General features: G+C 41.2%; 2 protein-coding genes across 3 annotated transcripts in view; one reads left to right on the top strand and one right to left on the bottom strand.

The window, feature by feature from the left end:
* Positions 1-8,954, top strand: part of zdbf2 (zinc finger, DBF-type containing 2) — a 33,275-nt gene extending 24,321 nt beyond the window's left edge. Inside the window, exons 10-11 of one of the 2 annotated variants that reach the window (XR_009807276.1) lie at positions 8,451-8,517; positions 8,607-8,954. The gene's annotated coding sequence lies outside the window, so the exon portion shown is untranslated. Of the gene's footprint in view, positions 1-807; positions 932-8,450; positions 8,518-8,606 lie in introns of those variants that run through there. The other variant, XR_009807277.1, reaches the window with a different exon arrangement.
* dytn (dystrotelin) lies at positions 746-27,267 on the bottom strand. Its single transcript, XM_061904646.1, has 14 exons — positions 27,255-27,267; positions 24,758-24,838; positions 24,487-24,685; positions 21,326-21,411; positions 21,174-21,253; positions 21,031-21,102; positions 13,853-14,016; positions 13,647-13,758; positions 12,312-12,430; positions 12,127-12,253; positions 8,590-8,642; positions 8,367-8,508; positions 2,003-2,405; positions 746-1,930 (listed from the first exon to the last, which is right to left on the bottom strand). The coding sequence occupies exons 1-14, from the start codon at positions 27,265-27,267 to the stop codon at positions 1,812-1,814; spliced, it is 1,770 nt and encodes a 589-aa protein (XP_061760630.1). The 3' UTR covers positions 746-1,811.
* Between the last annotated feature and the right edge of the window lie 476 nt (positions 27,268-27,743).

Below are 27,743 nucleotides of genomic sequence, written 5' to 3'. Positions count from 1 at the left end.
AGTTTGCATGTTCTCCCCGTGAATGCGTGGGTTCCCTCTGGGTACTTCGGCTTCCTCCCACTTCCAAAGACATGCACCTGGGGATAGGTTGATTGGCAACACTAAATCGGCCCTAGTGTGTGAATGTGAGTGTGAATGTTGTCTGTCTATCTGTGTTGGCCCTGCGATGAGGTGGCGACTTGTCCAGGGTGTATGCCGCCTTCCGCCCGATTGTAGCTGAGATAGGTGCCAGCGCCCCCCGCCACCGCAAAAGGGAATAAGCGGTAGAACATGGATGGATGGATGTACCTGAAATTCTGAAATCCCACACTCTGCCCAATCGGAATTCATAGACAAGGAATATGAGGTGCTTCTTGCTGAAGTGAAGACGTGCCGAAATCTGGCATTTTGAGCTAACAAAAGAGAGTTGATTGGGATAAAGTGGGTGAGGCTGTCAATGTCACCGATGTCCCACTGGGTCATCATTGTCACCGACGTCCCACTGGATGTGAGTTTTCCTTGCCCTTATGTGGGCCTACCGAGGATGTTGTAGTGGTTTGTGTTGTGGTTTTGTGCAGCCCTTTGAGACACTAGTGATTTAGGGCTATATAAATGAACATTGATTGATTGATTGAATGCTGTGGAATCAGAACCACACAAAAGAACAAGTAATAAATATGTGGTACTATATCAGGAAGAAATTGAAGAAGATCTATGTTTCATGTTAAAAAAATGTAAATATTTTCAATTTAAATACAACAGCATATCAAAAAGGGTAGGAAAGACTTTGACTCTTGTTTGACTACGCGATTTATTATTGCAACATAGGAGAGGCACTTGCAGTAGCAGTCACGTGGAACAAAGTCAGCCATTCCTCCACTGTCTCTGGTGCCATTGTTCCGCAACCACAAGCTGCTGCTAATATCCTTCCAACTGGCCAAGTTGTGCGGGAGTCCATCCATCCATCCGGGGGGTGCTGGCGCCTATCTCAGCTAAAATCGGGCGGAAGGCAGGGTACACCCTGGACAAGTCGCCACCTCATCGCAGGGCCAACACAGATAGACAACATTCACACTCACATTCACACACTAGGGCCAATTTAGTGTTGCCAATCAACCTATCCCCAGGTGCATGTCTTTGGAGGTGGGAGGAAGCCGGAGTACCCGGAGGGAACCCACGCATTCACGGGGAGAACATGCAAACTCCACACAGAAAGATCCCGAGCCTGGATTTGAACCACGCACTAACCCCTCTGCCACCGTGAAGCCCTGTGCGGGAGTCACAGGAACATATTGTGACAGCAATATGTGGCAAAATGATCACCTAGAGAAATTCATAGGATGTCTTCCCTAATATGAATATGAAACATTAAATGCATTGGTTAAAAAGTGAATTTTATCTTCAAGCTTTTACAATGTTGAAATCAAATGTCAGCAAAGCTTGAACAACCACCTTTGTGTGTTGCCGAAGCATCCATAGCATGTAGAATTTGTGTTCATGAGCCATTAAGTTGGCATGAGACATCACACATTTCCACATTCAGTTCACCCTTAGTAGGTCGCAACTTTGAGGCATTGCCTGGTTTTTGTTTGTACACTTATTCAATACGTAAATGGATAAGGGGGTTGACAAAAGATTAGTGGATTGACAATGGTGCGATGTCTATTATGTCTTTAACCCATTTTGCTGCACAAGAACTTCACCCCTGAAAGTTTCTTCCTTGTGAAACATTAAGTTCCTAAAATTTTCGCTGAAGTGTGATAGATTCCCTCCACTCTGAACAGGGTTACCATTCAAAAGGGATTTGTAATAAATATATTTCAAAAGAGACATCAGTTCAACATAAAATCTATAGTGTGGGGCTGGACTTGTCTCACTGTGTCCACTAGGCAGCGTAACGAGTCTCCAACCAGGTTTGCAGCCTCAATAAGCTCCGCCCCCTTCTCATCACCTGGTCAAAGGAAATGAAAAACATCTTGTGATTGAAGATGGAGTTTTTTTATAAGCTAGCCTTGTTTCTCACCTGACTGTTTGTCTTTCCTCCTGCATGGCCATAAGAAACTTCTCAGTCTGTCAGCCGTTTCCTGCAGCAGCTCTTCTGGATCACATGATTCACATTCAACCATACACGTGTCCTCCTGCAAAGGCTCCACGTTCTTTGCGATCTCCTGTTGTACTGATTGACAAAGAAGGCGTTCACCTGCTGACTCCGCCTCCTCATAGTGGATGTCATGTGACCAAGGTATTTTCTGGTTAGTTGATATCGTTTCTTCATTTTCACTCCACTGGTTATCCGTCTTCAATAGGAATTCCTTTTTCAGATCTGTGTCTGTGCCCCTGTCTGCTTCAGATGAAGTCAACATCTTTTCTATAGTTTCCATCTTGTCCTGCTGTGGGACATAATTGGCTTCCTTCTTGATCTGGGCCTGAAAAATACAAATGATTGGTTCCTAATGATGTACCGCCACACAAACCCTCCAAGAGAGCTTCCTGTTAAAACAGGGCAAAAATCATGACTGTGTCTTAGTTCTTAGTTGCTCTACTTGCGTACTTACTAGTACACTTAGGGCCGGATCTAATAAGATCCCAAATAACAAGTTCTAAATAGCATGACCAACCATAAAATTGTGTGTACTATTAGTGGGTGTGTAGAGGATCATCTACCAAGACTCCGTGCCCAATTGAGACCTAGTGAATAAGTGATACAGACGCCCTATTTACATTTGGTGTTTGGTGTACTACTACCATGGAGACAGTCATTTTTCTCCACATCCATCGCATCATCCAACAACCTGTGGTGTTTGATACATGCAGCTATAGAAGCGCGCCTTCAGTAAAATGTACAACGGAAGGTGCATTCTGGGAGATGCCAGCACTAACTGAAATGGTGCGCTGAAATGATACAGTATATACCAGGCGTGCCCTAACCTTTTGCCTCCAAGGGCCAAAGTGAAAATGTGCCAATGAGCGCACACGCACTTTTAGTGTCCAGTTCCAGGTCTTATATGGCTGTCAAAGTGTCCCAACTTGTCGAAATAACTACTCACACTTCTTCTGTGCAGGTGAGATGCATGATTTATCATCTGGAATAAATTTACAGGGAGCAAGGAAACAAGGAAGCAGATTATCAGTCAATGTTTTAGACATAGGGACACCGGGAAGTGATCACAGTGCTCTAAATAGTTTGTCTGCGTTAGCATTTCTAATAGTTGTGATGATCCGTGGCCCAGATCATGTTTTGTTATGTTCTGTTAGTTTTGGACTCCCTTAGTTCCTGTTTTTTTCACCTCTGGGTTTGTTTTTGTCATGATCCGTGATCAGAGTCATGTTTTGTTTAGTTAATTTCTGTTAGTTCTAGACGCCTTTTGTTCTTGTTTGTGCACCGGTGGGTTTGTTTAGTCACCATGGAAACTTATGATTTTCGCCTGCCTTTTACGTTCACCTGTTGTTCATTAGAGACTCTATTTAAGCCTGCCTGCGTGGCTTCATTATTTGCTATACGCAGCTGTTACGTGCCATGTTCCTGTGTCCTACTCCTGTGTTTCCTGTGCTAAGTTGCCTTAGCTTCCCGTGCGATCGGGACATTTTTCTTTTGTTTGTTTTGTCTTTTTTAAACAATCATGTCCTACCTCACGCTGTCGTCCCGAGCCATCCGTTCTGGATTCCGGGAGAACATACCCCACCCGACCGACGAGAATGTCACAGTTTTTGGTTTCCATGGGGATCAATTGAGTTCACCTGCCTCCGGTTAGTGGTCGGCACGCTCACCTACTGTCGACCACTAACCAGAGAGCTATTTATTCGCATTGCTTGCCACACTCTGCCTGGCTTCATTGTTTGCTGCATGCAACAGGTTACGTTGGTATTTTTTGGCTCCTAGTTTATGATTCCTGCGCTAAGTGGTTATCTCAGCTTCCCGTGCGATCAGCACGTTTTCCTTTTGCTTGTTTTCTGTTTTTGGTACGTGTTTGATTGACGAAGATTAAATGATGTTACTACCTGCACGCCTTGTCCGGAGTGGTCCATCTGCATCTTGGGAGAACAAACCCTGCAGTAAGATGCGACCCAATCGTAAAAATAATATCACTAGTAATTGGTTAATATTCAAGTCCCGAAATATAAATTGAGTATTGTTGGTGCTATTTGAATTTTTATTTATCGTATTTTATGAGCGGAATAGTGGAGCTCCCATTGGCTCATATGTGTGTTTATTTACGTTTATTTAATATTTGCAATGCATTTAAAAAAAATAAAGATAAACCTCCGTCATGTCAACAACATTCCACTTATTGTGGAATGTTGCCTATCTTTCACAATCCTTATGTGAGATAAGCACACATTGTCCTTTTTTTAGTGTATCCAAACTCATAAATAAATGCTAACAATGGAGATAATGGGAGTCATTACATCATCACGCCTATTCCGCCTGTAAAGCGCTTCAAAAACCTCCATCAATGTACTATATACAAACTTTAAGTATATATTTGTAATGTAGTAGCAGGCACATTGTATTGCACATTAAATATTTACGTATGTCATTTTAAGTATACGGCAGCACATTAATTTCACAGATGCATCAAAATGTTCGCTATTTTCTTGCACAACACCAACAACTAACCATGGGAGACTTTATGAGAGCCAACATTGACTACATTGGGACAGATTATGATCCGGAACTTTATATTTTTGAGTATGAATATAAGGAGAATGGGCTAAAATAATCACTTATGTACAATGTCTGCTCTGATGGGATGTTCACACCTGGTTTGGAAAGGTGGGTGCAAACAAGCGTCTTTTCATCTCTTTCTTGCGATCTCTGGGTATAAGTTAAATTTTAAAGTTGACCAGCTTCTCGGTTTATGATCACAATCTTCTACTACAGTGTTTTTCAACCTTTTTTGAGCCAAGGCACATTTTTTGCGTTGGAAAAACCCAGAGGCCCACCACCAGCAGAAATCACTAAAAAATGAAACTCAGTTGACAGTAAAAAGTCGTCGTCACAATTGTTGGATATAACTTTAAAGAATAACCAAGCATGCATCACTATAGCTCTTGTCTCAAAGTAGGTGTACTGTCACCACGTGTCACATCACGCACTAACTTATTTTGTATTTTCTGCAGTTTTCCTGTGTGTAGTGTTTTACTTCTTGTCTTGTGCTTCTATTTTTTTGGGGTATTTTCCTGTAGCGGTTTCATGTCTTCCTTTGAGCGATATTTCCCGCATCTACTTTGTTTTAGCAATCAAGAATATTTCAGTTGTTTTTACCCTGTGATGAGGTGGCGACTTGTCCAGGGTGTACGCCGCCTTCCGCTCTATTGTAGCTGAGATAGGCTCCAAGGCCCCCCGTAACCCCGGTAGAAAATGGATGGATTATCCTTCTTTGTGGGGACATTGTTGATTGTCATGTACGGATGTACTTTGTGGACGCCGTCTTTGCTCCGCAGTAAGTCTTTGCTGTCGTCCAGCATTCTGGTTTTGTTTAATTTGTAGTTCAGTTTTAGTTTTGTTCCGCATAGCCTTCCCTAAGCTTCAATGCTCTTTCTTAGGGGCACTCACCTTTTGAGAGTTATTAGAGAGTTCCGGTCGGACGGTTTTCCACGGGACACATTTCCGGTGTTGTTATTGCACTAGGGAGCCACGGATGAGACGCACTAGTGTAATACCAAGTTTTTGTTCAATTCTCAATGGGCTTTGACTTAAAGTTGGACTTAAGTTTAATTGCTTTGTAGACACACTGCGATTAGGTCTAAGTTCAATGTGTTCTTCATGGTGATTTTAAAACCACACCAATATTTTCTTCAGAATTTTCTGAAACTTCAAGTGTTTTGTCAAGAGGATTATTTGTGGTATTTAAATTTTCAGAATGTGATTGTTCTATTTTGGGCCAAAGTAAAACAAAGAAAACAACTTCAAGTTGTCGTAGTTATATTTTAAAATTATTATACCGTGATTTTCCCCGTCCGGCCCGCGTGGGAATACATTTTTCTCCACTCGGCCCCTGAGCTAACATGAGTTTGACACCCCTGCTATACAGGTATTTGCCTCTCTATTCGAACAATTAGATTTACGAACTCTGTTCCACTGTATCACTAATACTTAGAGGGTTTATTGGCGCAATACATGACTCCCATTAGCCGCCTTGTACTTGCCGTATATTACAAATAAGAATGAATAAAAAGACAGACCTTCTTCTCTTACACATAAATTGTGAAATTCCAAAAAGAGTGCGAGTCATTCAACAGCTCAAAAATTGGATTGTTATACAGAGATGACTACTATTTTTACCGGAAAAGGGTTGAATGCCATCTTCGGGTTTGGGGAGGAGACCCTGCCCCAAGTGGAGGAGTTCAAGTACCTAGGAGTTTTGTTCACGAGTGAGGGAAGAATGGAGCGTGAGATCGACAGGCGGATCGGTGCGGCGTCTTCAGTAATGCGGACGTTGTACCGATCCGTTGTAATGAAGAAGGAGCTGAGCCGGAAGGCAAAGCTCTCAATTTACCGGTCGATCTACGTTCCCATCCTCACCTATGGTCATGAGCTTTGGGTCATGACCGAAAGGATAAGATCACGAATACAAGCGGCCGAACTGAGTTTCCTCCGCCGTGTGGCTAGGCTCTCCCTTAGAGATAGGGTGAGAAGCTCTGCCATCCGGGAGGAACTCAAAGTAAAGCAGCTGCTCCTCCACATCGAGAGGAGCCAGATGAGGTGGTTCGGGCATCTGGTCAGGATGCCACCCGAACGCCTCCATAGGGAGGTGTTTAGGGCACGTCCAACCGGTAGGAGGCCACGGGGAAGACCCAGGACACGTTGGGAAGAGTATGTCTCCCGGCTGGCCTGGGAACGCCTCGGGATCCCCCGGGAAGAGCTAGACGAAGTGGCTGGGAAGAGGGAAGTCTGGGTTTCCCTGCTTAGGCTGCTGCCCCCGCGCCCCGATCACGGATAAGCGGTAGAAGATGGATGGATGGACCTGGGCAAATTAAAGCCCGGGGGCCACATGCAGCGCGTTAAGATTTTCAAATCATTTTTATAGATGTATAAAATGGAAAGTGTAGCTGCCATTATGATGTCTTCTAATGACCGTAAGTCTTCAACTATACAAAATATTTTAATGGTTGGAATCTGCACTTTTGTAAGATATACTAGTTACTATGGTAATGTAATTAGTTGCTATGGTAATCTAATTAGTTGCTATGGTAATTTAATTAGTTACTATTGTCATCAAATTAGTTACTATGGTCATCTAATTAGTTACTATGGTAATAATGTAAGTGACAGCAATTCAGACGAGGCACCGAGTAGTGTGGGGGGGAGCGTTTCCGCAGAGTGTTTCCAGAGCGGCCAGCCTGAAATGCTGGTGTCAGGGACAGACGCGAAAAGAGATTTTTACCAAAAACTTTTGAAGCTTTGTGATACATCAGATGTATCAGATTGTAGTTTTTTTTTTTTTACCCTTCGCGTTCATATTTCGCTGTTTGTTGCATTTTCGTTGTGTTTTGCTTCATTTTAAGATATGTCAATCAAGAGGGGGTGTGAAGTTCATATGTTGTCAATATTCAGTGTTTTATCCTTCATAGTTAATATTGTAAATCCCACATTGTTTATTTTCATCTACAGTCTGTGTGTTTCATTCAGTAAAAAAAAATAAAAAATCTGTTGGGTCATAACGTTTTTAGCTTTCAACTAGACATTATTGTGAGGTTTTGTATTAGTGTTCCGAAAAATCAGATATACTGGCCCCCAGACACATTTTTTTCTCAACATTTGGCCCCAGAGTCAAAATAATTGCCCAGGCCTGCAATAAACACATAGATGGATACTATTTTTATTTCTGACAGTCCAAATATGTTGACACAGGCATGAAAGATTGTGTCTCTCCATTGTCAATAGCACCCTTTTAATTAACTACAAAGCCCACTGCCATTTGTGCGTACCTTTGCCGGTTTGAACATATCTTCCACATGTGCTAAAACAGTGCTAATAGATCAGCTATTAAGTTTGCATGTGTTTTAATACATGCAAATCTTTACTAGATTAGGCTCGGAGTACATACAGTAAGTGTGTTCACACAGTTAAGTATGTTAGATTTTGAGTACTTAGATGTTAAACTCAAAACAAAAGTGTGAGTACTGAGCAGTATGCACTGATGGAGACGACTACTCTCAATAGTTGCCATCTTAGCTACTTAGCGTAAGGGGAAAGACTAACTTGAAAAAATTGCCAATGAGTAGCAACACGTAGAATTAGTAAGTAGTGGTAAGGATGCTCGTACAGTCATGGATTTGGGAGAGTACTACACACTCAGGAAAAAGTACACAGTGTACACGGTACACTTATTGAAGTGTCCTGACGCGAGTATTCCCATTTAAGACACCGCCAATGAGTTTACGTGAGTGAGCATCACCTGCAGATGGCAATTGTGTTCTCGGACTGCTTCCATGGTGATCTCCATCTCCGTGCACCTTTCTTCCAGCACACTGTGTTCTGATTGAACAGCGAGACGCCACACCTTCATCTCCTCTTCTAACAGCCTTCAACAAGTAACCAATACAAAAAACCACCTGATGATGACTTACTATATTCTGGCTTCTGATTGGTGCTGGTTTTCTCACCTCTTGTCTCTGTTGAGGTCTCGGACTTCAGCCAGCAAAGTGGACACCTCCGACTGGTTGGAACATGAAACATCTGAGCGCCACAAGTACACTGGGAAAATAAGTATTTGATCTCTGCTAATTGACTAAGTTTACGTTTGCAACTTCATGAACAATGCACGATTTTTAAGCTATCTTTATTGTAACATTTTGGCGGACATGTCCGTCATACAGTTGGACTGTATGTTCGATTGTGTGATTTGTGATGGGTTTAGGCGTTTTGGCCCGGAAATGACTTTGTGTTCTTTAGTCTGATGTAAGCAGTCTTGTAAAAAAATGAGTTACAAACAGCAACAGTGAGTTAATTTAAAGGCCTACTACCGACCACGCAGTCTGATAGTTTATATATTAATGATGAAATATTAACATTGCAACACATGCCAATACGGCCTTTTTAGTTTACTAAATTGCAATTTTAAATTTCCCGCGAGGTATCCTGTTGAAAACGTCGCGGAATGATGACGCTTATGTTAGTCTTTCTCCTTATGCTAAGTAGTTAAGATGGCAACTATTGAGAGTAGTCGTCTCCATCAGTGCATACTGCTCAGTACTCACCCTTTTAAATGGGTTGTACTTGTATAGCGCTTTTCTACCTTCAAGGTACTCAAAGCGCTTTGACACTACTTCCACATTCACCCGTTCACACACTGATGGAGGGAGCTGCCATGCAAGGCGCCAACCAGCACCCATCAGGAGCAAGGGTGAAGTGTTTTGCTCAGGACACAACGGACGTGACGAGGTTGGTACTAGGTGGGATTTGAACCAGGGACCCTCGGGTTGCGCACGGCCACTCTTCCACTGCGCCACGCCGTCCCAAGTGTTTTGAGTTAAAAATCCAAGAACTGAAATCTAACATACTTCACTGTGTGAACACACTTACTGTATGTACTCCGAGCCTAATCTAGTAAAGGTTTGCATGTATTAAAAGACATGCAAACTTAATAGCTGATCTATTAGCACTGTTTTAGCACATGTGGAAGATATGTTCAAACTGGCAAAGGTACGCACAAATGGCGGTGGGCTTTGTAGTTAATTATGTGACGTTATTGGTTGGAGCGGACATATTATCCCAGCACCACTCACGGCTAAAAGTCGTCTTCTTTAATCGCATAACTACACAGTATTTTGGACATCTGTGTTGCTGAATCTTTCGCAATTTGTTCAATTAATAATGGAGACTATAAAGAAGAATGCTGTTGGTGGAAAGCGGTGGATTGTAGCTGCCTTTAGCAACCAAAAAAAAACCGGTGTTTCTTTGTTTGTTGTGAAGCTTTAATATGGAACAAAGCGGTCAAGCGGACATGTTTCTCTACCACATGTCAACCGGCAGGTTTTGGTGAGAAAATTGTGATATTAAGTCGGCTCTTACCGGAGACATGAGCGGGGCTTGCGTCCTCCTGCAGCAGAGCTGTCAAAGAGACAGCTGTGACTTTCTTGGCTCCTCCATGGCTTCCATCAGAGACATTGGCGGTCACCACACCCCTCCGACTTTCAGGTATGACCATATAATCTCACTAAAACACTAGTAACACAATAAGCAGATAAGGGATTTTCCAGATTTATCCTAGTAAATGTGTCTAATAACATCTGAATCGCTCCCACTGCCGTCGCCTTTTTTATTTATTTATTTTTTCTAGTGCTTCACTCTAAATTTCCTCATCCACAAAATCTTTCATCCTCGCTCAAATTAATGGGGAAATTGTCGCTTTCTCGGTCCGAATCGCTCTTGCTGCTGGTGGCTATGATTATAAATAATGTGAGGATGTGAGGAGCTCTACAACCAGTGACGTCACGCGCACATCGTGTACTACTTCCAGTACAGGCAAGGTTTTTTTTATTAGCGACCTAAAGTTGCAAAATTTATCGTCGATGTTCTCTACTAAATCTTTTCAGCAAAATTATGGCAATATGTATGACACATAGAATGGACCTGCTATCCCCCCTTTAAATAAGAAAATCTCATTTCAGTAGGCCTTTAAACTGCCACATTGGCTCGCGTCAGCAATGTGGTGGTCTTGTAGTTGTGCTACTTCTAGTTACTGTACTTGTAGTTCTTTGCAGGATAACAGCCGTAACTTGAGAGGAAATTTGTTTTTACTTTAAAAAAAAAAACTCAAGTCATCTACTTATTCAGGGGTCAAGCCTCCTTAACAATAGCAGCGCACTTCCAGCCTTCACAATAACAGAGCTGTGCGCAACATCTGGTCTGTATTGCACCAAAAATGTAAATATTTTTGCCTTTATTTAACAGACGATTTAATCGAGTTTTTTTGTTGTGTAAAACACAAAATAGATGTTAGAAGTAAAAAACAGAATACAAAAACATTAATGAAAGAAACAGACTTTGGGGGAAAAACAAGATTTTGAAAAAACAAAAATGGTTTCATAGGGTCCTACATCAGTGGTTCTCAAATGGAGGTACGCATAACCCTGGGGGTACTTGAAGGTATGCCAAGGGGTATGCCAGATTTTTCAAAAATATTCTAAAAATAGCAAGAATTCAAAAATCCTTTATAAATATATTTATTGTTGACAGCTAGATTTTTTTGTGGACATGTTCCATAAATATTGATGTTAAAGATTTATTTTTTTGTGAAGAAATATTTAGAATTAAGTTAATGAATCCAAATGGATCTCTATTACAATCCCCAAAGAGGGCACTTTAAGTTGATGATTACTTCTATCTTTAGAAATCTTTATTTATAACTGAATCACTTGTTTATTTTTCAACTAGTTTGTCGTTATTTTTTTAATCTTTTTTTCCAAATAGTTCAAAAAAGACCACTACAAATGAGCAATATTTTGCACTGTTGTACAATTTAATAAATCAGAAACTAATGACATAGTGCTATATTTTACACCTTTATTTCTTTTTTTTCAACCAAAAATGATTTGCTCTGATTAGGGGGTACTTGAATTAAAAATTTTTTCACATGCGGTACATCACTGAAAAAAGGTTGAGAACCACTGCCCTACATCATGTGAAGTGCACATAAAAGGAAAACACCCACCAGCACCTCGACTTCGTCAGGCGCAATTTAGTATTTGACCTGTACAGTATTACTTGTATTCAATATTGTTGTAACACCAGTGGTAAGCAAATATTTTCATAGTTTAATGTTTTTTTCCGTTTTTTTAACAAAAATTTTTATTACAAAACCTTGATTTTATTGAGGTCAGTACACAGTCATAGCCATATATGCAATGGTTATAATAATTGGCATAGTAATGTTTTTCTGTGTTTTTGACTTTGAAACCTTGGTTTTCTCATTTGCGGTTTTAGTCAGGAATTTTAATTTCGGTGCATCCCTAAACTTTACTGTGTGTACTGTTATTTTCATTATGTTTCTGTGTTACAATCAATGTACCATAAAATTATATATTGTTGACATCTTTATAAGCGTACACTTTGTAAATCAACAATTGGTCAAGGATCAAATACTTATTTGTAATATGGACTAACTGTATTTGGGGGTGGATGGGGGGGTCATAGGTCACCTGTTCTATCAGCATGTCTTCAGTCTGCAGTGATATTGATGAAGAGGAGTGAGGATGCACTGAGGAATCGTTGGAGGTTCTACTCTTACATTCTTCCGTGGTGTTGGTCCAGTGTGGGGGCAGATGACTGGGACATGTGATTGTAAGCTTTTACCGTCAAATTGACGTGATGAAAGATGTCTCACCTGCGTTGATTCCCCTGCAGGCCTCTGCTCCTGTCAGTTCCTCTTTGACTAAATCGCCGTGGTGACAGGAAGTGACCAGCACAGCGTGCCATGTAGGAAAGAGACTCTTGCCAGGTGGGCTAACAGGAAGAGAGTTTGTATTAAAATCAGATTTTTTTTTTCCCCACTTCAAGTCCGTCTCACCCATACTCGCCGACCCTCCCGGATTTTCCGGGAGACTCCCGGAATTCAACGTCTCTCCCAAAACCTCCCGGAAGAAATTTTCTCCCGAAATTCAGCAGGAGCTGGAGGCCACGCCCCCCCCCCAGCTCAAACATGCACAGTTCGAATCTTAAAAAGGAGGATTGCAGGCGGATCTGACGGCATTTAAAGTCATTTTTAAAAACGACTGTTAATCTTCCTCCTTTTCGACCGGACGACCGCGGAGAGTTAAAGTAGGAACACTCCGGAGGCATAAGTTCATTAAGAGGGGCGGAGTCACCGGCTCTCAGCCATGTGTCCGTCACACAGAGGAAGTCAAGTCCGCGGGAAGTGAAGGAATCCTTCAGGATAAATGTTTTGTTTGTCAAAGATCTTGTGTTTACAAGACCGAACCTGGCGGGGGCCAGCACGTCCAAGGGCGCAGCTAATCCAGGTGGGGCCCGACACACAGCCCGCAGGTGGCGGGGCAGAGGAGCCACGAAGCGGGAAAGGAAGGCAGGAATCCGGCCAGGTGAAAAAGCTGACTGGGACGTCGAAAAACCAACGTCAAAGTTGATCATATCAGTGGGAGAGGGGCGAAGAGCCAACAGTTTTTGGCGGTCATACACAAGCAGTGAGCTGACAGAGACGGAAATAGACGCAAACAACACAAACACGAACAGAGCTGACAGCGAGAGACGGCAGGGCAAACAAAGCACATACTGGCGCCGTCTTCTGGAAACTCAGAAGTGACGTTACTCAAATAGTGAAAGGTAAGTGTTTTTTTTGTTTTTTTTAGTAACCAGCAAGCACAGTACAGTTAGTAAAAACAACTGTTTTTATTACTGTGTATTTGATAGGTGCCGTCTGAAATTCAGATATTTATTTAATTTATATATACAATAAAATACATATATATAGCTAGAATTCACTGAAAGTTAAGTATTTCATACATATATATCCATCCATCCATCCATTTTCTACCGCTTATTCCCTTTCGGGGTCGCGGGGGGCGCTGGCGCCTATATATGAAATATATATGAAATACTCGAGTTGGTGAATTGGCTGTAAATATACACCCTTCGCCTCTTAACCACCCCCCATCCCCCACCTTCCGAAATCGGAGGTCTGACGGTTGGCAAGTATGAGTCTCACCTGTGTACAGAACTCAGTGACTGGGTGGTGACTCTTGTGTTTGCGTGTGTGTCGCTCAGACAGGAAGCAGCTCTGACACAGATGGAAGTTGACACACCTCATGCAGCGATACCTGAACACACACACACACACACACACACACACACACACACACATGCTCTGTCTTCACACTGCTCTGCTTCTTCTGATAGGACAACGCCACTCACCTGAGTCCGCTGATGGGAAATGTCTTGCAAATGTGACAGCGGACGTTGTGAACAACCTTCTGACTCACGGAGAGACGAAACAGGACAGGTAACCATAGTAACAGATGAGGCTCACTCTGCAGCCATGAAGACACGTGTTCCCTTCTTACGGTGTGGGTCAGCACCTGTTCAGGTGTATTTGTAACAATCATTCATCCAGCAACAACTTTGACTTAGACTTCCTTTTATTGTCATTCAAATTTGAACTTTACAGTACAGATAAGAATGGAATTTTGTTGCATTAGCTCATAGTAGAGCATTATAAAAGAGCAATGTAGGGTTATTGTCACCGCCTGCTGCCATCTTGTGGTTTGTGTTCAGTTTGCAATTGTTGGTGCAGCAGACCTGGTTCTTATTGTTTGTCTTCTTCCTAGAGTTCCTGTGTTTCCCTGTGGGCGGAGTTGTGAGACGTGCACAGCTGTGTCCAATCATCCCGACACTATTTAAGCAGCACCTCTATAACTGGATGGCACTCGGCAATTCCAGTCCGTTGACTAAAGACTCCTAGACCCCTTGTATTTTTGCCCAATACCTTCTAGACCAGGGGTCACTAACACGGTGCCCGCGGGCACCAAGTAGCCCATAAGGACCAGATGAGTAGCCCGCTGGCCTGTTCTAAAAATAGCTCAAATAGCAGCGCTTACCAGTGAGCTGCCTCTATTTTTTAAATTGTATCTATTTACTAGCAGCTGGTCTCGCTTTGCTCGACATTTTTAATTTTAAGAGAGACAAAACTCAAACAGAATTTGAAAATCCAAGAAAATATTTTAAAGACTTGGTCTTCACTTGTTTGAATAAATTTATTTATTTTTTTTACTTTGCTTCTTATAACTTTCAAAAAGACAATTTTAGAGAAAAAAATACAACCTTAAAATTATTTTATGATTTTTAAACACATACCTTTTCTACCTTTTAAATTCCTTCTTCTTCTTTCCTGACAATTTAAATCAATGTTGAAGTATTTTTTTTTATTATTGTAAAGAATAGTAAATACATTTTAATTTAATTCTTCATTTTAGCTTCTGTTTTTTCGACAAAAAATATTTGTGAAATATTTCTTCAAACTTATTGTGATTAAAATTCCCAAAAAATATTCTGGCAAATCTAGAAAATCTGTAGAATCAAATGTAAATCTTATTTCAAAGTCTTTTTGAATTTCTTTTAAAATTTTTGTTCTGGGAAATATAGAAGAAATAGTGATTCGTCTTTCTTAGAAATATAGCTTGGTCCAATTTGTTATGTATTCTAACAAAGTGCAGATTGGATTTTAACAGATTTAAAAGATGTCATCAAAATTCTAAAATTGATCTTAATCAGGAAAAATTACTAATGATGTTCCATAAATTCTTTTTTTTTAATTTTTTCAAAACAATTCGAATTAGCTAGTTTTTCTCCTTTTTTTTTTGGTTGAATTTTGAATTTTAAAGAGTCGAAATTGAAGATAAACTATGTTTCAAAATTTTATTTTCATTTTTTTGTGTGTTTTCTCCTCTTAAACCGTTCAATTAAGTGTTTTTTTCATCATTTATTCTCTACATAAAAGGAAAAAAAATGACGACGGAATGACAGGCTGATATACCCATTTTTTTTAATATATATATATATATAGATTTATTTATTAAAGGTAAATTGAGCAAATTGGCTATTTCTGGCAATTTATTTAAGTGTGTATCAAACTGGTAGCCCTTCGCATTAATCAGTACCCAATAAGTAGCTCTTGGTTTCAAAAAGGTTGGTGACCCCTGTTCTAGACTATTTCCTGTGCCATCCAGTAGTTTGCACCTCTTGCAACTTTGACCCTAGTTTTAGTTAGTTTTTAGTTTAGCTTTAGTTCTTTTTATCACGCCTTTTGTAACATTCAAGTTTTGGAATATTGTTGTGATTTACTTACCATTTTGTGAAGTAAAGAACTAATTACTCTCAATTCCATCTGCATCCTTGGGTTCCTCTGTTCCACTGTAAATTAGACTGTGACAGTTATAGCTGTCATCTAAGTGGTTCCAAAGGAATATGAAATATATATTAAAAGTGTATAGCGATTCACTATGTGCATGGTCCATTGTACTTCCCGGAACTCAAACAACTGTAGAGGCCTTTTTGGATTATATTTGTGAAAGTCAAGGTTGTCAGCTTTTTGGAGGTATTGGGATAATGATTTGGTGATATACTTGTATCACGGTAATCCAAGTGTCATTACGCTTATCCAAGAACAGTGTCACTGCAGCTCCCGAAGACCAGATTGAGTGTTTTTTTATTTTATTTTTATTATTTTTTTTAACGAACTAGCATACTCACAAATCTCATAGGGGTGATGAAAGGTTGGTCAGCGCCTGAGAGCTGCACCCTTCCTCCATAACCCCGCACTCCCTTCCCTCTGTTGCTAGATATCTTGAGATGTATTCTTCAGTATTCTTCTTCCTCCAAACACGACAAGTTGAGTTTATACCAAAATAGATACATGGATGATACAGCAGAGGATTGGGAGAATGTCATGTGGTCAGATGAAACCAATATAGAAGTTTTTGGTATAAACTCAACTCGTCGTGTTTGGAGGAAGAAGAATACTGAGTTGCATCCCAAGAACACCACACCTACTGTGAAGCATGGGGGTGGAAACATCATGCTTTGGGGCTGTTTTTCTGCTAAGGGGACAGGAAGATTGATCCGTGTTAAGGAAAGAATGAATGGGGCCATGTATCATGAGATTTTGAGCCAAAACCTCCTTCAATCAGTGAGAGCTTTGAATGGTTGACCAAATACTTATTTTCCACCATAATTTACAAATAAAATCTTTAAATTCCTACAATGTAAATTCCCGGATTTTTTTTTCACATTCTGTCTCTCACAGTTGAAGTGTACCTATGATGAAAATTACAGACCTCTGTCATCATTTTAAGTGGGAGAACTTGCACAATCGGTGGCTGACTAAATACTTTTTTGCCCCACTGTATATTTTAATTTTAAATCCATACTGATGGTTGTTTCACAGCATATTGTGAAAATACAATTGAAAAAGAAAACTCCAACATAACCAAAGTGAAAATAAAAAAAGAGCAAAACATTTATATTTTTATGTAGTTTGTGCAGCCCTTTGAGACACTTGTGATTTAGGGATATATAAATAAACATTGATTGATTGATAAAGGTTTGAATATGAAAAATTCTATTTTGTTACCTACTCTTCTAAGAGAAAGTGGATAAAGGTATATATAACTTCTCAGAATGTCTATGTTGGATTACTTTAAAGGCCTACTGAAATGAGATTTTCTTATTTAAACGGGGATAGCAGGTCCATTCTATGTGTCATACTTGATCATTTCGTGATATTGCCATATTTTTGCTGAAAGGATTTAGTAGAGAACATCCACGATAAAGTTTGCAACTTGAGAAAAGCCCTGCCTCTACCGGAAGTCGCAGACGATGACGTCACGTTGATGGCTCCTCACATATTCACATTGATTTTAATGGGAGCCTCCAACAAAAACAGCTATTCAGACCGAGAAAACGACAATTTCCCCATTAATTTGAGCGAGGATGAAAGATTTGTGTTTAAGGATATTGATAGCGATGGACTAGAAAGAAAAAAAAATCTATCTAAAAAAAACAAAAACGATTGCAATCGCGTTGCATTGAGACGGATTCATATGTTTTTAGAGACATTTACTAGGATAATTCTGGGAAATCCCTTATCTTTCTATTGTGTTGCTAGTGTTTTAGTGAGTTTAACAGTACCTGATAGTCGGAAGTGTACGTCCACGGCCGGGTGTTGACGCGCAGTGTTTCAGGGGAAGTCGACGGCAGCTGTACGGGCGTCACAAGCTCAGCTGACATTTTAACCACCATTATCTCACCGAAACCTGCTTGTTCACATGTGGTCGGGATCCATGTCCGCTCTGATCCATAGTAAAGTTTCACCTCCGAGAATTTTAAACAAGGAATCACCGTGTGTTTGTGTGGCTAAAGCAGGGGTGCCCATTACGTCGATCGCGAGCTACCAGTCGATCGCTGGGGGTGTGTCAGTCGATCTCGAGCCAGGCTTTTAAAAAAATTAGACCTAAAAATTTGTGATCATCAATCTTCACCAAGACATCACTTAAATGACATTCACGGTACCGGAGGGTCTTGTGAGATGACACTGGCTGCTGCAAGATCATTATTATGAAAATATGACCGAGAGGAAGGCGAGAAACACTTTTTATTTCAACAGACTCTCGCGCCGTACCTTCCGTCAAAACTCTAAAGGCCGACTGCCCATTTCCTATCTGAGCCCTGCTTCATGCTGCCTGCGCTAACTAAATACAGAGTCTCGGAAAACTGGCGTGCACAAGCGATCCCTCAGAAAGCTGGCGTGCACATCACTTGTGCACGCCGGCTTTCCGAGACTCTTATTTTGTTAGCGCAGGCAGCATGAAGCAGGGCTTTTATTGTGAAGATAGGAAATGTGCATTCGGCCTTTAGAGTTTTGACGGAAGGGACGGCGCGAAAGTCTGTTGAAATAAAAAGTGTTTCTCGCCTTCCTCTCTGTCATTTTTTCATAATAATGAACTGGCAGCAGCCAGCGTCATCTCACAAGACCCTCGGGTGCCGTGAATGTCAATCAAGCAAGCTACGGAATTTGCCGCCAATGTTTTTCTTGTAAAGTGTATGGAAGCTGGATGAATTAGATGCCAAAAACCAACCATTTTCATGTGGTGTTGTACAGAAAGGACAACTTTTTTTCTCCTCCATTTGAAAATGTGGGCGTTATCATCATTACTGTCTGATTCCAATCAATGCAAGTCATCAGAATTAGGTAATACACCAACTTATATTCTTGTCTTCGTGAAAGAAAGACATCTATATGTGTTACACATGCTTGTATTATCATTAAACACATTTAACTTGTTTACAAAAATGTCTCTTTCATAAATAAATAAATATAAATGATATATATAAATGAGGTAGATCCCCTCGAGTTGGTCAATTGAAAAGTAGCTCGCCTGCAGAAAAAGTGTGGGCACCCCTGGGCTAAAGGCTAAAGCTTCCCAACTCCGTCTTCCCACTTTGACATCTCCAATATTAATTGAACAAATTGCAAAAGATTCAGCAACACAGATGTCCAAAATACTGTGTAATTATGCCGTTAAAGCAGACGACTTTTAGCTGTGTGTGTGCGCGCAGCGCCAGGGGCGTCACTAGACCTAATACTGTACTGGGGCACAAATAATTCATGTGAGCGTGCAAAGCGCGCAAGCAAAAACATTTTTTAGCACTTATTTATCATGAAATATGAATAAATAGTGCTTTAAACTATGAAATCATATCAGATTATGTTGTATGGATCTTTGATTAACCACCTGAAATTAACTAATGCATTTGACCTACTTGTGCACTTTTTTACTCCAGACTTCTAAATTGCTACTGGTAAAAGCAAAAAGGAAGAGCAATCATTCTTTTTTAAATACATATTGCAGTAATCATCTGCAAATTTAAGATCTACAAAAGTAAAACAAAAAATAAAGCACCCCAACATCTCAGGGTTCTTTTATGTTATATAATTTCCATTTATGGCAATGTGGCTAATCCTATTTCAGATACACAAAACTATAGAATATACACAAAACAATAAAGCCACAGTAGTAGAATAAATGAACAACTGTTGTGTGTCTGTTCAGGGAATCATTCTCTGAGAAGTAAACTGTAACGTCTCGTTTTCATTTTTGCAAAGTGGTCAATCACTCTGGACAGACATGGAAATATTACAGTAACTGTTATACAGTTGACCAGTGGTCCCCAACTGCTGGGTCGTGACATAAAAGTGGATTGTGTGTCATTTTCAGTGAGTCGCACTCAGATGTGTGCATGGAAAAAAAAAAAGTTTAGGGAGAAAAAAATCAAATTGTGGCAACAAAACCAGATATTTTTAGCCATTTTTCTAGTGACTATTAGTGAGTATTTTAGCAAAAGGCAAACCGACTAACAAGTTGGAGGAGGACTCAGGACAGACATGGAAATATATTTTTTAAAAATCTAAATGGGGCAACAAAACCCGATATTTTCAGCCATCTTTCTGAAAACAAATACAGAAATGTTACTATTTTTTCTGGAAACAAAACCAGATGCTTTAGCCGTAGCCATTTTTCTGGTGACAAAACAAGATTATTTTAGTCAAAGTCACACCGATTAACAAGACAATTCTACTGTGCTATTTTTCTGTGAAATAAACTTGAATGATTTTAAAATTTGGCTCACGACTTGATGATATGGAAAAAAAAATGTTCTTCCTGAAGATAAACCATTTGAGAAGCACTCAACTCACACATGCTTACTCCAAATCATCATTGATGCAGAACCAGCAGACAATAACCAACATTATGTTTCATGTGGATTGGAAATTCCCCCGACAGCTCGTACAGCAAATGAATATGTTTGTCTTGATACAAGGAATAACGTTAGCTAACTTAGCATCAACTTAAGACAACGATGTTGCCTAGCTAGCTAGGACTTCACTTACATCTCTCATTCCTGCTGCGGGCGAATAACTATCTTAAATCCATCTAGGAGTTACAGTTTGAGTCGAATCTAAATCAAAATGATGTAATTAACAAATTGTTGTTGGCTAATGTTACCTACCTCATGCAGTGATTCTCATCCTCTCTCTCAACTGAAGTCTCATCCACACGCGAATAAATTACCATATTAATTAGCCATGTGCTCATTGTTATGTGGAGTGAATACAGTAGCAATCAATTACCATACTAAGTAGTATGTGCGCTGTTGTCTATGTTATGTAGACTTAAAACTCTGAAGCGTTTTTTTTTTAATTGGTGAAATTTGTACTGGGGCACTGCAGATCAACAGTGGGGCACGTGCCCCAGTGAAATATGTCTGTCGACGCCCCTGCGCAGCGCTCATATTCATAACAGCCCGTGACCTCACACGTACACGTTTTCAAGACGAAACTCCTGGGAAATTTAAAATTGTAATTTAGTAAACTAAAAAGGCCGTATCGGCATGTGTTGCAATGTTAATATTTCATCATTGATATATAAACTATCAGACTGCGTGGTGGGTAGTAGTGGGTTTCAGTAGGCCTTTAAGTCCTGCTATTAAAAATAAAAGAATGTGGAAATAGAAAAAGGTTATCATTGTTTGCTCACCCCATGAAAACACGACTTGATCGCCTCATCAACGTCACCAAACATGCCTTCCTCCTGGACTACTGCAGGAACCTCACAGGCAGTATAACACTCACATAAATAAAAGTACATTCACCTTCACTTAGTACTTAGTTACTTTGTACCTGGCTCACATCCTCCAATACCGCTCTGAGCGAAGACCTGCTGATGGACCCAGAATCATTTGTTGCTGCGCACACCAAACCTGCACACACAACGTGGAACCAAACAATTCAATGATGCACATTTCATTATAAATATTTCAACACTTTTTCACCTCTGTATTTCAGCAGCAGAGTTTCAGCCGATAAACAGAGGAGAGCAACGTAAAGAGAAAGTGTTGCAATCTGACCCGACTCATTCCTAAAACACACAAGTACAATTTAAGCAAGTACAGGCAGTAGACATACATGCTTGTAAAGTTGCATTATTGATTGATGAATAAATAATACTTTATCAATATATGCACAATTATCATGTTCATTAATATTGTAATGTCAGCTACAATCGGGCGGAAGGCGGGGTACACCCTGGACAAGTGTCATGATCCACGACTTGGATCATGTCATGTTCTGTTTTTGTTCCGTTTGTATATCACATCCTGTTATTTGACGTCCTTAGTTCCTGGTGGCACTTCCTGTTTTGTTCCGTTGTCATAGTTACCCATTTAGTGTCACCTGCCTTCTGTTTGTCACGTGCACCTGATTTGTGATTATCTCCTTATTTAAGACTGCCTCTGTTTGCCATTCGCTCTCGGACTCTTATTTGCTTCCATGCAACAGGTGACATCGCTCTTCCCGCATTGTGGTAATTACTTTTGTATACTTTAGCTTCCACGTTATTCTGTTGTTTGTTCCTAACTCATGCTAGCGCTTTCTGTTGGTTTTGTTTGTAGTGCCTTCGTGCAAGTGTTTTTGTTCCTAATCTGGTTTTGTAGTTATAAATAAATCATCATTCCTACCTTCACGCTGTGTTCCATCTCCGCTGCACCCACGAGAGAACGCAACCACACCACGATGCCAGCAAAGCGTCATAATGCGCCAACACAGATAGGGGTCGGGAACCTTTTTGGCTGAGAGAGCCATGAAAGCCATCCATCCATCTTCTTCCGCTTATCCGAGGTCGGGTCGCGGGGGCAACAGCCTAAGCAGGGAAACCCAGACTTCCCTCTCCCCAGCCACTTCGTCTAGCTCTTCCCGGGGGATCCCGAGGCGTTCCCAGGCCAGCCGGGAGACATAGTCTTCCCAACGTGTCCTGGGTCTTCCCCGTGGCCTCCTACCGGTTGGACGTGCCCTAAACACCTCCCTAGGGAGGCGTACGGGTGGCATCCTGACCAGATGCCCGAACCACCTCATCTGGCTCCTCTCGATGTGGAGGAGCAGCAGCTTTACTTTGAGTCCCTCCCGGATGGCAGAGCTTCTCACCCTATCTCTAAGGGAGAGCCCCGCCACCCGGCGGAGGAAACTCATTTCGGCCGCTTGTACCCGTGATCTTATCCTTTCGGTCATGACCCAAAGCTCATGACCATAGGTGAGGATGGGAACGTAGATCGACCGGTAAATTGAGAGCTTTGCCTTCCGGCTCAGCTCCTTCTTCACCACAACAGATCGGTACAACGTCCGCATTACTGAAGACGCCGCACCGATCCGCCTGTCGATCTCACGATCCACACTTCCCTCACTCGTGAACAAGACTCCTAGGTACTTGAACTCCTCCACTTGGGGCAGGGTCTCCTCCCCAACCCGGAGATGGCATTCCACCCTTTTCCGGGCTTGGAGGTGCTGATTCTCATTCCGGTCGCTTCACACTCGGCTGCGAACCGATCCAGTGAGAGCTGAAGATCCCGGTCAGATGAAGCCATCAGGAACACATCATCTGCAAAAAGCAGAGACCTAATCCCGCGGTCACCAAACCGGAACCCCTCAACGCCTTGACTGCGCCTAGAAATTCTGTCCATAAAAGTTATGAACAGAATCGGTGACAAAGGACAGCCTTGGCGGAGTCCAACCCTCACTGGAAACGTGTCCGACTTACTGCCAGCAATGCGGACCAAGCTCTGACACTGATCATACAGGGAGCGGACTGCCACAATAAGACAGTCCGGTACCCCATACTCTCTGAGCACTCCCCACAGGACTTCCCGAGGGACACGGTCGAATGCCTTCTCCAAGTCCACGAAGCACATGTAGACTGGTTGGGCAAACTCCCATGCAGCCTCAAGAACCCTCCGGAGAGTATAGAGCTGGTCCACAGTTCCACGACCAGGACGAAAACCACACTGTTCCTCCTGAATCCGAGGTTCGACTATCCGGCGTAGCCTCCTCTCCAGTACACCTGAATAAACCTGAATAAGCCATGAAAGCCGAATATTTCAAAATGTATTTCCGTGAGACCCATCTAATATTTTTTTTTAACACTGAATACAACTAAATGCGTGCATTTTTAAGTAAGACCAATTTTTTTGGGGAGTATAATAAGACTCTTATTCTTTTTAATAACGTTGTTATTCTAAAATTAACCAATAATAAATATAATACTTCTTACCATTAATGCGACATCTTGGACAGGTGCGGTAGAAAACAGATGGTTGGACTAAAATGCATGAGAATGTTTTATAATTTCAACGTTATTTTTAACACTGTGATTACCAGTGGAATTATTAATTACTTACCATATTGTTGTTTTGTTCCATTTTTGTATCACTCTCTGTCATCTGAGTCCTTAGTTCCTGTTTTGTTCTGTCACCATGGCAGCTTTTTAGTTCACCTGCCCCTTGCTTGCCACGCACACCTGTTTGCTACTGATTACTGCGGTATTTCAGACTGCCCCTTTTGTTAGTTAATTCTCGGATCCTAGTTTGCTTTCACGCAACAAGTGACGACTTCTATGTTTCTACTCACTAGCTTTTACGCCATTCTGTATTATTCCTAGCTCTCATGCTAGTTGTTTTTGTTTTCTATTTTTGTGCCTCCGTGCCAAGTGTAGTGTATCTGTTCGTTTCCCTAGCTCCCATGCTAGCGCCATTTGTTTGCTTTATCTGCCTAGCACCAGTTTTGTTGTTCTAGCCTGTTTTATAAGTTAAATAAATACTTTGTTGCTTACCTTACGCTAAGTTCTTGCCCGACGCATCCACGAAAGAACAAATCCGTGCTTAATGTCTCACATTAAGCAATTATAGGTAAATAAGCGGTAGAAAATCAATGGATGAATGGATAATATTGTAATAATATGTTTAAGTATACATGGATGTATTTGTACAATAAATTGAACATTTTAAATGTTTGTTATTTGATAATTGTAAGATAGATGCATTTTGTGACCAACCACCATGTGAAGTACAACCATGCAGTTTTACTTCACACCAAAAGTCCTAGATTTTGTGTGACGTAATGCATGATGACAGTTTGTTTGACTATAGAGTATAACATCTCTTTCCACCTGTCAAACATCCTGAACATCAAACTGCATATCTGCTCAGACGCCTCCAGCATCACATGACTCGACAATTCCACCGACGTGTTGCAGAACATCCTCTTTAGGTTCTGAGTTACTTCCTGCTTGCTGAGCATGCACTCCCGCATAGGTGTGCTCCCCAAGTTGAGTGCTGCTGTGATGTGTTGAAGCAAAACAACATCCACTGCAAGGACAATCAGTAAAAAATAATCAACACACAGACAAAACACCAAAAGTCAAATACAAAGCAACAAACTGTGACAGATGTTCTGTAGACTTTGAAGTTTCATGGCCACGCGGTAGACGGACGGACCAATCTGATCCAAGCCCTCAAGACCTGAAACTAAAAACAAGCCAGCAATCAAATGGCCTATTAGTAAGAGCAGGGGTGTCAAACTCAAATACAGAGTGGGCCAAAATTTCAAACGGAACAAAGCCGCGGGCCAAGGCTGAACAAATGAACCTTTTAAGAGGGATCCAAACAAGTTTTGTATTGAATATTGAACAAGCAAGGCTTATATAACTTTATAGTGACATGCCGAGTCGAGTTTAGAATTATCCATCCATCCATTTTCTACCGCTTGTCCCTTCTGGGGTCGCTGGAGCCAACCTCAGCTGCATTCGGGTGGAAGGCAGGTGTACACCCTGGACAAGTCGCCACCTCATCGCAGGGCCAACACAGATAGACAGACAACATTCACACTCACATACACACACTAGGGCCAATTTAGTGTTGCCAATCAACCTATCAATAATAATTAAAAAATATCAATGGCATATGAAATAAAATTTAAATAAAAATTGGGGTGCCGGGTTTGGTGGTAGCGGGGGTGTACATTGTGGCGTTCAGGAAGAGTTAGTGCTGCATGGGGTTCTGGGTATTAAGTGTGTTACGGTGCAGATGTTCTCCCTAAATGTGTTTGCCATTCTTGTTTGGTGTGGCTTCACAGTGTGGCGCATATTTGTAACAGTGTTAAAGTCGTTTATACGGCCACCCTCAGTGTGGCCTGTATGGCTGTTGACCAAGTATGCCTTGCATTCATTCGTGTGTGTTAAAGCCGCAGATATTATGTGACTGGGCCGGCACGTTGTTTGTATGGCGGAAATGCAGACGTGACCACAGGTTGTAGAGGACGCTAAAGGCAGTGCCTTTGAGGCACGCCCCCAATATTGTTGTCCGGGTGGAAATTGGGAGAAATTCGGAAGAATTGTTGCCCCGGGAGATTTTCGGAAGGGGCAGTGAAATTCGGGAGTCTCTCGGGTAAATCGTGAGGGTTGGCAAATGCGTTGTTATAGCGGCACCGCCCCTGTATAATTCCGGCGGGCCAGCTCTAATCCTAATTTGATATTGCCTCAAGGGCCAAATGAAATTACACTGGCCAGAGTTTGATACCCATGGGTTAGACCAGTGGTAGGGAACCTATGGCTCTAGAGCCAGATGTGGCTCTTTTGATGACTGCATCTGGCTCTCGGATAAATCTGAGCTGACACTGCTTAACACGATAAGTAATGATTAATTCCACTTGTAATCAAAATGTTAAAAATAACGTTAAAAATGTTAAACATGGTCATGCATTTGAATCCATCCATCCTTTTTCTACCGCACTTGTTCAAGAAATTGCATGATTTATTTATTATAGGGCTTGCCCTCCTGAGGGTTCTTCAGACCACCAGGCACCGACATGAAAGTCTGTTTCAGGGTTACGATATTTTTTTATTTTTCAATAAGTCTCTCAGTTGCTTTCCAGCAATTGTCTTTTTCTCAAAACGTTCTCGCTCGCGCTCTGGCTCCAGCTCCGACCCTGTCTCTCCTCCCGGCTGCTGCTTATAACAGAGCGACTGGTGATTAGATAACAAGCCCCAAGTGGGCCATCTACGCACCTGTCGCTGATTTCGAGGCCGGCCTTAGCACACCCCGCTTCGCTGCAGGCCCGCAGGCCACGCTCCTCCACAGTTACTTTCAGAATATCAACGTTATTACAAAGAATACGAGACCTATTATACTCTAGTAATGGTGGTCTTACTTAAAAATGCACGCGTTTAGTTGTGTTCAGTGTTTAAAAAAAAAATGATATGGCTCTTACGGAAATACATTTTAAAATATTTGGATTCTTGGCTCTCTCAGCCAAAAAGGTTCCCGACCCCTGGGTTAGAGTGTCCACCCTGAGATCGGTAGGTCGTGACTTCAGACCCCGGCCGAGTCATTCCAAAGACTATAAAAATGGGACCCATTACCTCCCTGCTTGGCACTCAGCATCAAGGGTTGGAATTGGGGGTTAAATCACCATAAATGATTCCCGGGCGCGGCACTGCTGCTGCGCACTGCTCCCCTCACTTCCCAGGGGGTGATCAAGGGTGATGGGTCAAATGCAGGGAATAATTTCGCCACACCTAGTATGTGTGTGACAATCATTGGTACTTTAACTTTAAATGTACATGTAATTTTGAAACAGCAGAAAAAATGAAAGATTAAAAAAAAAAAAATAGACAGAACATTTTTTGAAAAGCAGAAAGCCACATACTGGAACTATTATTAGAGTTCTGTAGTTCACATAGAAAGGCGAGAGAAACATACTGAAGATTTTACCGGATATAAAATAGGAAATATTTTTTACCAAGCAGAACTATAATTACTGAAACTTTTAGCAGAAACAAAATAAAATAAAAATCCTCATAAAAAGCAGGAAGAAACACACTGAAACTTCTCGTAGAAATAGAATAAAAAATGATGATGAAAATGAACTTACTGAAACCGTCAACATCCATGATAAGTATCTATCTGAAAAGAAAATACTAAATTAGTAAAACATGATTTTAAACTCACATCACAACATATTTCTTGTGGTTATTTTCTGAGGAAAACTACATTAGTTTAACTTGCATTGAATAATAATTTATATTTCTGATCGTTTCTCATTTTAAGAAGTATAATTTATTGAAATGGTTTAATCAGTAGAGCAGAGACTCACCTGCAGCCACATGAGCACCAAAATGAAACTGTTACATGTTTCATGAGACATTAGAGCTGCTGCTCACCTGTTGGCTGTCGACCAATCATCAGACAGAATGGGGATTACGTCACGCACGGGTGGAAAGGAGAGCTGGGATTCACGGTTCTTTGAACCGAGCCGATGTTCTGTCAAAATGCATAAAAAAGAGCTGCCCAACGCTACTAAGCATGCACACGCATGCGCATCAACGCTAAAGTTGTCTGTGAACAAAATAATCAAAATGAACTACCT

Source organism: Nerophis ophidion, linkage group LG06, assembly GCF_033978795.1.
Source record: "Nerophis ophidion isolate RoL-2023_Sa linkage group LG06, RoL_Noph_v1.0, whole genome shotgun sequence".
In the NCBI taxonomy this organism is placed as follows: Eukaryota; Metazoa; Chordata; class Actinopteri; order Syngnathiformes; family Syngnathidae; genus Nerophis; species Nerophis ophidion.
This window is presented reverse-complemented; position numbering and strand designations above follow the sequence as displayed.